The sequence below is a fragment of the Tricharina praecox genome (assembly GCF_024521635.1).
Source record: "Tricharina praecox strain CBS 144465 chromosome Unknown BZA05scaffold_35, whole genome shotgun sequence".
NCBI lineage: Eukaryota > Fungi > Ascomycota > Pezizomycetes > Pezizales > Pyronemataceae > Tricharina > Tricharina praecox.
Window position 1 is genome coordinate 285,023 of NW_026250437.1, and position 9,842 is coordinate 294,864.

The 9,842-nt window shown below is 53.4% G+C and overlaps 2 protein-coding genes across 2 annotated transcripts; both read right to left on the reverse strand.

Annotated features, from left to right (window-relative positions):
* Positions 1-3,600: 3,600 nt before the first annotated feature.
* On the reverse strand, positions 3,601-5,375 carry BZA05DRAFT_477338 (uncharacterized protein). Its single transcript, XM_051488302.1, has 5 exons — positions 4,896-5,375; positions 4,703-4,831; positions 4,540-4,643; positions 3,768-4,473; positions 3,601-3,705 (listed from the first exon to the last, which is right to left on the reverse strand). The coding sequence occupies exons 1-4, from the start codon at positions 5,158-5,160 to the stop codon at positions 3,811-3,813; spliced, it is 1,161 nt and encodes a 386-aa protein (XP_051335430.1). The 5' UTR covers positions 5,161-5,375; the 3' UTR covers positions 3,601-3,705; positions 3,768-3,810.
* Positions 5,376-6,923: 1,548 nt separating this feature from the next.
* On the reverse strand, positions 6,924-7,370 carry BZA05DRAFT_448918 (uncharacterized protein; the record flags this gene model as incomplete). The annotated part of the gene is made up of 3 exons (XM_051487299.1): positions 6,924-6,964; positions 7,023-7,254; positions 7,314-7,370. The coding sequence occupies 3 exons, from the start codon at positions 7,368-7,370 to the stop codon at positions 6,924-6,926; spliced, it is 330 nt and encodes a 109-aa protein (XP_051335431.1).
* Positions 7,371-9,842: the final 2,472 nt, after the last annotated feature.

Below are 9,842 nucleotides of genomic sequence, written 5' to 3' on the forward strand. Positions count from 1 at the left end.
TGCATGCATAATAAAAAGTCCGCCATAGCCACCATGCTAGTCAATGCATACTCCTACCGTTCGGCACAACGCGATTGCCCCGGTTTCAGGCCAAGCCTACAGACCAATAAACAAAACCATTTTGTTTCTGGCAACCGTCATTGTTTCCCTCCCGCTTCCATCATCACCGTTCGAAGCGCTGGCATCACCCAGTTACACTAGATGACCTCTTCCCCATCGCCAGAATTAGACCATAAGACTCAATTTTTCAGGCGTTAAGCTGGCCCCTCCAAAATCCACATCTTGCTGGATATAGCCCGGGGGATCGATCGGAAACGTAAAAATGCTACTGGATGAGGCGGCCTCTTTTTGAACTCCGAAACGTCTTGGGGCATGTTTTTGCTGATCCAATGATTGACGAGTTCTTGCGTGAGTGTTTTTGGGCCCATATCACAGTTTCTCACGTCGGAAACGCTTTACCCGCGCACACTGCCGTGAGGTGTGGATCGAAGCGCTAAATGCTCCGACGTACATAAAGACGTACAAGCAGTCAGATAATACTATTCTGGGCGGGGCCACCTCCAGAAGAAATGGTTTTTGCTGTGATATTCTTCAGACTGTAGTTGTTTCAGTTCTTTTTTCGAGACCAACCTTTGCCGTATGTACTGGTGAGCCGCCAGTAAGTACTACTTCTCTGGTATTTTACCGTTACGATTGCTCTGACCTGATGTACCTGATAGTGGCAGATTGGCCCCATACCAAGTGGCGAGGTTCATCCGAGCAGTAGGCTCCAATATCTCGGCGACCACTCGTTCAGCCACCGAACATTACACGACACAATTCTCCGCGGTGAACAAATCTGGTAATCCGTGAACTGAATTTGAATATAGAGTTTGAGGCTACGATCCGAGTTTCGGCCCGGTTGAACTGGTGTCCAGTGACTTGACAGTTCGCAGCCTTGCCACCTAGTTGATATATTCGTCACCGTCGGACTGGTGGACAGATCTTCCGGAATCTCCGATTGAACTTTTTGCTTCGGAAGCAATTGCGGGAATGAGACAATCGCGAGGTCTGCCTTGGCCTGAGGAGGAGCTCCACGTTGGTTTGCCAGCTGTCTCAACCATAGAAACGGATTGCGGTGTGAGCTGCGGCTTTCACCACAAGAATAGTTCATCCAATGTTGAACACTTGTCAGAAACCCACGATCAATGGACTATACGGATGTGATATCACGATTGCGGATGATCTAGGTAGTTGAAGCAGCTGATAACCAGCCCCTTTGTCAGCTCTCGAAAGTTCCATGCAAGAGCTTCACTGGAAGGGAAGTATGCTCCGGAAGTGTTCACACGGAGCAGTTCCATGCCAACAGGTTTAACAATGGTACCTTGTAAGTGCCACTCGATGCCGGCTGCGCCATATTGCGCAGGGCGAAAAATCAAACAAACTGGATATCACAGCGCTATGACCAAGCTATCAAGTGAGCCTGTTCAAGCTGTCAAGCTATCCCGCTCTCCTAGGCATATCCCAAGCGTGTGCCGGAGGTGTCCGCATAATGCATGAGTTTCCATGCATATATATTACCTGAAGAAGCGCCTGCCACCGGTGTTGAAACAAGAGGGCCACGAAACGAGCAAACACCACGCATGAATCCGAGCAACGGGAATCGAAACCTTCACAAATATTTTGGCAATCACATCATCCCCCTTTTCTTTTCTTACAAGCCGCGGTCTAGATTGCCAGCAAACCGACCTACGTACTGGGCAATCTTTTGCCAACCAGCACCTTGTTTTCTTTCTCGTCGGTTCGAACTGCCATCACTCCCGTACGCGGGCAGACGTGTTCAATCTTGCCACCAGGCAGAGCTATTACTGCAGGACTAACTTCTTTCTGTCAGTAGAATTCAGCCCCCCGCCCGTGGTTATGTGCCACAGCACAGGCGTGGGGCAGTACTGCACTCTCTCTCCGCCACTCTGATCCGTTAGTGACAGATCTGCAGGCTGCGGAACCAGCGGAATAAAACCTTCTCAACAGATAGAAGGATCACACCGTCGCACGAGCCGATCGCCTCCGTGTCAATCCGATGTTGTTGTTGTCTCGGGGTGCAAATATAGCGCTCGATCTTGAAGGGAGAGAGGGAGCGCAGGGCAGACTCTGCGGATAGTTGGTTCTAACAACAGCTATCATCTATGGACCTAGTGTGAGGGCCGAGTATAGTCAGAACTTGAGAGCCGGAATTCACTCGAGTACAGTTTTGTTTTGTTTCTTCATTGCATTCGGTTGGTTTCGGCCATCACGGCTAATTACACTCTGCTCCTGCCTCTCCCGTACCTCGAATGGTACAGCACTTTCGAGCACCGTCAGCAAAGGAACCCACCTCACAAACCAAACAAAAGCAAACAAATAAAAAGAGACAGACTTCCCATTATATTTGCGCTCCCACTCCGAGGACGGCTAGGAAACGGCGTTCGCCGCGCTGTCTTTCTACCCCGCTATTCAGTGAGGTCGGCCTGCCAATATCCATGTCTCCCAGGCTTGAAGGCTCGTATAGTTTTGCTGCATTTTTCCTTCAGATATCTGCAGCTGGCTTTTCTTCATCCTCCTGCACCTCATCGCCTCCGCTCACAGGATGGCCTGCGTCATCCCCCATCTCGTGCAATTCCTCGAGATGTTCTGCCGGGGATCTTCCTGCATCCGATTACACCGTCAGTATTACTTTTCCACCTTCCACTCCTCTTCGGGTATAGTGAAATCAGCGCGTGGCCCGTCTCGAGCTAGTAGAAGTTCCTCGTGGCGATCGACTTCTTGCGATGGCCAGCACCGACCCGTCCCGCTGCTTCATTCTCAAGTGACAGGTATTAGTACATGGCGCTTGTTGCACGCCGCTTGTTGCACGCCGCCTCATCCCACTTCCCCGCCGTGAAGCCACTTCTCTTGCGAAATTTCATTCTCAAGTGGCACCGGGACATACACGACTCGATCCATGCTAACTACCGTACTGCCCACACCTCCGCGCTGCGCCTTTGCTGCCGTATCTTTGCCCTTCGTTGCCAACAACAACCCCTTCGCGTCTCGAATCCCCATGGATATTCGGACGTTGCCGCCGAGAGTCAAGGCAAATCTTCCTCCGTCAATATATCTGTTGTCAGCGATCGTTCTAGCCTTGGTCATCCTGGCATGTCATCTTTCGTATGTACTGTACAGCTCAGAGTATCTTTGTTTTGTGGCGGCAGCGGCGGCGGAATGGTGGTGGTGGTGGGGTGTGCTACTGACGAGGTAGCCGCGCGCTGCCGTCAACCGTGTCCGCCACGACGCTCGTAGTGGTTGTGAACGGAAACCCCGTCTCATGTCTGACAGAAAGTGGCACAAGTATGTACCGGCCACAGCAGCGCAACCCATTTCTTCACTGCAGCGGGTGGTGATCGTGGCTTTGAGATGGCATGGTGCTGCATCGCCTGAAGGTACATAAATATCCGACGTGGAAGTTGAGTTGGTAGCAGACCGAGGAGAATGTTTGCGAAACGAGAGCGACACCTGCATGCGATCGATCATGCACCCGGGCGGAGCAGCTGGACTTGGCACAAAGGAGGATATGACATGAAGATCAGTTCCGCTGGATATGATGACGGTTGTTATCCTCGAGCTCCCACGTAACACACTTTCAAAATAAAGTCTACGGTAAGATACATGGAGTGAACAGCTTGAAAATCTCTACCTCCCGGGCTGCCTCTATGTACGGCCATCTCAACAAAGAAGAACTAACAACAGGCAGAACAAACGTATATACATACCGAAAGCAAATAACCAGGCGTGAGTGCCATTTCACTCCAACCTCTATTTGTGGTCCCTAAGTTTAGCCCCGGCCAGCTCATGCACGACTCCGTGGTATGGGTTTCCATCCAACTCCTCCCGCGTGTAGTCCGCATCCTTCTCCGGAATCGTTGCAGTTGGATCGTGTTGTGCTGGAACCGGTGGTCGGTTGGGAGGATACATGGGTGGTGCTGTCCCGCCGGTATGGTGAGGAGTAACCGTTGTGGATGGCGGTGGTGGTGGTGCTCCACCGACCTGGACATGACCATGATATTGCTGTGCTCCTCCTACTTGGCCATGGCCGTGATATTGCTGTGCTCCGCCGACTTGGCCCTGACCGTGATAAGGCTGTGGAGGGGGGACCTGAGAGGTGGGAAAGACAGCCGCGCCAGCCTTCTTCTTTCCGGACTTGTAAGCAAACCACAATGCGAATGCCAGCAAGATGATGAGGGCGATGGCGCCCCCTGCGATGCCAGCCATGGTCGAAGTCTTTATTCCTCCACCACCAGCTCCACCAGCGGCAGCAGTGCTCGTGCTAGCTCCACCGACTATCGTGTTTGTCGCACCAGGCGTAACATTGATCTTCCCGACTCCGGTGGTGGCGGTTGCTGCGGCGCCAGTAGCGGTCCTGAGCGTCTGGCTGCCGCCGGATCCGGGAGCGCTGGTTGCGCCGGCAAATGGGCTCGTCTACCGCAACACGTGTTAGTGTTACTGCAAGCATTCCGTGGGACAACAACAACGACAACAACGTACAACAGTTGCCAAGAGACTTGAAGCGACATTAAGCGGGGCCTCGCCACAAGCCTCACCTCCGGTTCTCCCTTGACTTCCCGGCTCTCCGAAGTAGCCCAGCTGGCCTGTTCCGTCAATACATTGGTTAGCAATCAAGGACACAATGCGAAGGGACTGGGCTGACCTTTGGGACAGCAAAAGTGCTCGACGAGAGTATCGGGCATCGGCCAGCCGGTGCGCGTGTACGTGAATAGCTCCCAGTCCGGATCGGCACAGTTCGGGGATGTCCGCACCAAGTTAGAACAATCATCGTCTGTGTCTGTTAGAACTTTCGCTGGTCGGTGCACCGAAGAGGAGTACTCCACCAGTTGGACAACAATCAGTGGTATCCGCGGCGCACACGGTGTCCTTTGGGCAGCAGTAATGAGTTCCGAGAGCGCCGCTCACGCCACAATCTGTGAGCTCCGTAGGACATGTTTGTGCCCGTAGGGGTGCTGCGCCAACGAACGTGGCACGGTTTCGGAGGTTGTTGGCGCTCACTCGGCGATCTTGTGGCATGCGTCGGACAACTGGTACAGAGCTGGCCGCGGAGAGTTGGAGGAGGAGGGCAAAGCTGACGGAGAAGGAGGCGGAGAGCACCATTTCTGCGAGTGAGAGATCGTGAGGCGAGTGAAGTGAATATCGTTCTGGCGGTGCTCCGTGCCATTCAAGGGACGAGCGGGCGGACTTTATCAGTGCCACTCTTTGGCGGCCACAAAGATCTCGGTTATCAACCCATCAGGTACGGCTGAGAAAGACATCTGTGGGCTCTTCAGCTTGCAGGCTTGGTTCGCTTCTACGACGGGCTGTGATACGAGGGTCGTCCGAACGGCAGCCCTGCGCGTCTTCCATTGGCTGTGTGTGACTGTTGTGTCACCCATTACGGTAGTACTCAAGTCGGCCAGCGTGGCACCAACAAAATCTCAGGGGGAGGTAGGTGCAATGCGTGTAACCAAAGGCTGTCCCATGAACCAAGCCTGAGAACCCCAGCACGATCCGATTGGAGGCAGCATCAGCCGAGATGCGGGCATGGGAAAGTGGCTGCTCAGCATTCGTCTCAACTGGGCGCAACTCTGGTGCTGTCTTTGGGGGCGGCCGCAAATAGGGATACACCACACCCGAGTAAGGCAGCGGAAACGAGAAATACACCACCTACCGTGGCCTAGCAGTCCTGCCTCTCGCTTGATCATTAGAGATTAAACCTAAATACGACCCGCGCATTCGCCTGGATTCCCGATAGACTGGGAGTGAGTCTTAGTATGGGCATCTAGAGTATAACGAAGCTGGAGTCTAGGCTCGACAACTTGTCACCGCAGGAAGCAAGTGGCAAAATCGTTCATGTATGTAGAGTAGATACCTTATGAACGCCTTCCGTGAACCTCCCGCACTCCAACATAGAGCATATATACAGCTTCGTTGTTGAGCGACACCTGCCACGGCCATCCCCTACTGTCTCTACTTCTCCCCGTGGCCCCCCACGGCTCAGAGAGAGTTTCGGGGGGGAAGTCGAGCAATGTCAGGGCAATTAGACGAACCTCTAAACTAATGTCTGTAGTCATGATCCACCCTTAAATCGAACGGCAACCTTATATAATAGGCCAAGCTGCGAGACGTCATTGTGAGGAGTCTGAGGCTCCCTAGGGCACGAGCCAAGGCTTGAGGGCACGTGGGGCTGCCGAGTGAGAGAGATGATGATGATGACGAACCGTCGGGAGAATGAAAAGGGAACGGGAGAGATAGAGAAGCACGTGGAGAAGACTTGAAGAAAGGAAAACGTGAGGAGAGGTTGTATGCAATTAAGTTGTCTGGCAAACAAGAAGAAGGAGATAATGATGATGATGGTAGTAAGACGCCAAGCCGTCCTGCCTTCTAGCCGAGGCTCTACCTTTGCCTCACACGAGGCGTACGTTGTGCTGACAGAGGTGGGTCACGTGCCGTCTCCCGTCGCAGTCATTGCGGCCGCCACTAACTGGGGCTCAACTAGTGGCTAGGGCAGCACGAGCCACGAACGCGAATATCTCCGTCGCTTCTAGGTATCAAGTGGCCACTCCGGATGGAGCAAGATTTCATTCAATACATAAAGCCTACCAAGCATCCCGTCACGCGGCATCGCGACGGGCTTGAACAGAGCTTAGAGAAACCATTCATTCCACCTCACCCCCAAAAATTATCCGCCCAAACGACATCTTCATTCCTTACATAAAACTCCTATTCCCAGCTATCATCCGGCCTCTTGTTTCGCCCTCTTCAACCGATCTTGGACTATGCCTCGACGTTGGCACACCTGAATTCCAGTAGCTATAATACCCGTGTTCTCGCTAACGGCAGCCAAGGGAAACAGCGACAAATCGTACTTGTCGTCGGTCTCACTCCTCGATGGCAGCAATCTTTTTGAGCAGTCGCTTCACTATACCTGCATGCTGCGGGCCCTTTTGAGTGGCTATAGATATTCAATGCTGTGAGACCTAGGCTAGTCTTGGCCTCTATGTCGGCATTCAGATCGAGCAGTATCTGCAATGTATCTTCGAGTCCGTACGCGGCAGCCTCGTGAAGTGATGTCCAGTTGTCTATCGTCGTAGCCTTTACGTTGGCATCCCGGTCGAGCAGAAGCTGCACTGTAGCCGTGTGTCCGTCCCAAGCCACTAAGTGAAGCGGCCTCCAATCCGCCTCCGCCTGCTCGGCCTCGATGTCGGCGCCCTGGTTGAGTAGCGTTATTCAATGCAGGCAACAACCCAGCCCAATCAAAGCCAGCCCACAGCCCGGCGCGTGTAGCCCAGCTCAACTGATAGCCCACCAGCCCCAGCCCAGCCCATGGGCTTTTCGGGCTGTTGCCTGCACTGGCGCTATTCATGCTGCCCTTTCGAAGCCGTTGGAATTGCCCCACAATGAGCCCCTCTTCGGCCACACAGCCACCAGTATATCTTTCGCTCTGGCTGTACATGTCGCCATTGTTCAGCTCGGAAATATTTACTGGAAGGCAGACGATCGATAAGTTTGGAATCTGGGCCATTCTCAGCCCACTGAGCTGGCTCGACCTAGAATCCGACGTTCGGATGCTCCTAAGAGAGCCGATTGCTGAATTTCCGGCTGCCTGTTTATTCACTCCATTCTCAACCGGAGTCTGCTCATGCTCGGTTGAGATAACTTTTAACCGTACTGATACGGAAAAATGCGTATTTTTTACCCCCCCCCCGCCTTCACTATACAGTATGTAGAGTATGTGCATACGGACCCGGCACATCCCTTCCCCGGCACATCCCTTCCCCGGCTCTGTTCCGCTCGTAAAGTGTAAGTATTATAGTATACCGGTACTCTACTAAGGGCGGGAGCCTCGCGAACCCCCGGCGTAGCCTATCGATCCCGCAGTATTCCACCACCGTCACCACCACCCAACATGCCACCCGAGTTCCACCACCGATTCCACCCTCGGCTATGGGGCACCCACTCGCGCGAAGCCGCTCTCCTCCCGGCCGGCGGAGACGCGTGAAACCAGTCCAACCCCTCGGCGGGATCACGGACTGGCACTCGCCTGACCTGGATTCGGACTCGGACTCGGACTCGAAGCGTCGAGTGTGCATCATACATTAGGTGCTATTTATGTAATCTCCGCCGGTGTATTCTCTCCGGCACACCTACCACCACGCACCCGCGACGAAGCCGGTCGGTATGTACCGGTATTTCTCTCGGGTCGTTCCTCTGTTCCTCTGTTCCCCCGAAACTTGATTCGAAGCGGATCGTTCGCGGCAGTACGCAAGGTAAGTGGTCAATCGCAGCCTGTATGGAATGCATAGCTGCTACATTTGCAGTAATCACGGAGTAGAGCAACGGGTCGGTACGGTCCAGCCTGAGGGTCGAAGCGTGCAGCATGATTAGTCACTCGCTGGAACTGGGACCCGCCGTAATGCAACTTGCTCTTTCGGTTCGGCCCACAGAATCGACGGGATCGTGCAGCTCGGCTAACTGCTAGGTAGTCTACTCTGGGTGTGTTCTTGCTTTCTTTCTGCTTGCGGATCTCCGCCCCGGTCGGGATCGAGCGAGGATCGGGAGGTCGTCCTTATTCGGAATGCCGGCAAAGAGCGGATCTGTAGGAGTACTCAAGTACTTTTTGATCGCTGGGAAGAGATGCAATGATCAAAATATGCGGGGACGATAGCCTACATACCGGGACCTGTGGAAACCTTTGTCTCCTCATGGTGTAGCACTCGTTGGATGCATCGCCCCCGGTTCGGCATGAGTTGCAGCCTCCTACGTTTGTATTTTATGGATCAGGAAAGCGCTTGCTGTTGCTTGCTATCTGTTCAGATACCGTGTCCCACGGCAGGGCGCCGAAATTTTTACCTTACACACCGAGTCTTGGTTGAGATCCGTCGGTTGAGATCCGTCGACGTGCAAACTAGTATACCGCAAGGCTGAAAAGCAGCCACACCCAACCGCATTTGTGTCTGATGCCTGAGTGAGGCCTAGTGATGGTGTGTGCATACCTCTTCTGTTCTCACGCTCGCAGGTTTGAGACTGGTTTCGCACAAGAGCCTCACCGTTTTTTCAACCGCCCCATGTATAAATTCAGCCTTTCTCTCTTCTCCCTCCCACACATCTGCAAGATCGACAGCCTTTCTCTCCTCTCCCAGCCACACCTCTGAGAAATCGACAGCCTTTCAGAAATCTCCTCTCCTAACCACACCTGAGAAATCTCCACCCTTTCCCAACCGCTTCAACAACCTCTGCGAAATCTCCACCCTTTCCCTCGTCTGCTCAACTACCTCTGTAAGTTCGACACCCTTTCTCTCGTCTCCCAACCACACCCCCAACGCAATCCTTCACACCCTATCACGCTTGCACTAGGCTGTTCATAACAGCTAGCTTCACTGTGTCCGTGCCTTCCTTCTCACCACTTACCTTTCCCTCTCTCCTCACCTTCTCCCCTCCACACCTCTTCTCCCTTCCACTTCTACTCACATTCCGCCCTCCACTTCTGCTCACCTACACAAACCAATTTCCCTATATAAAGCTTCTTCACCTCCACACCTTCTTTCCTCCACACCATCTTCTCTCCACGCCTCTTCTCCCCTCCACGTCGACTGACATCCTCCCCTCCAGCCTTGCTCACCTACGCGCAACCAATTCCCTCCCACCGAGCTTCTTCACCTGCTGGTTACATTTGATTACATTGGTCGAGTGATCAACGATTGGATCGGGAGAGATTAAGTTGCCGACGCTAATGGACGATATGTCTTGGCATCAAAGACTTTTGCCCTTAACCTGTGCCCTCAACCCACAGTCCCTCC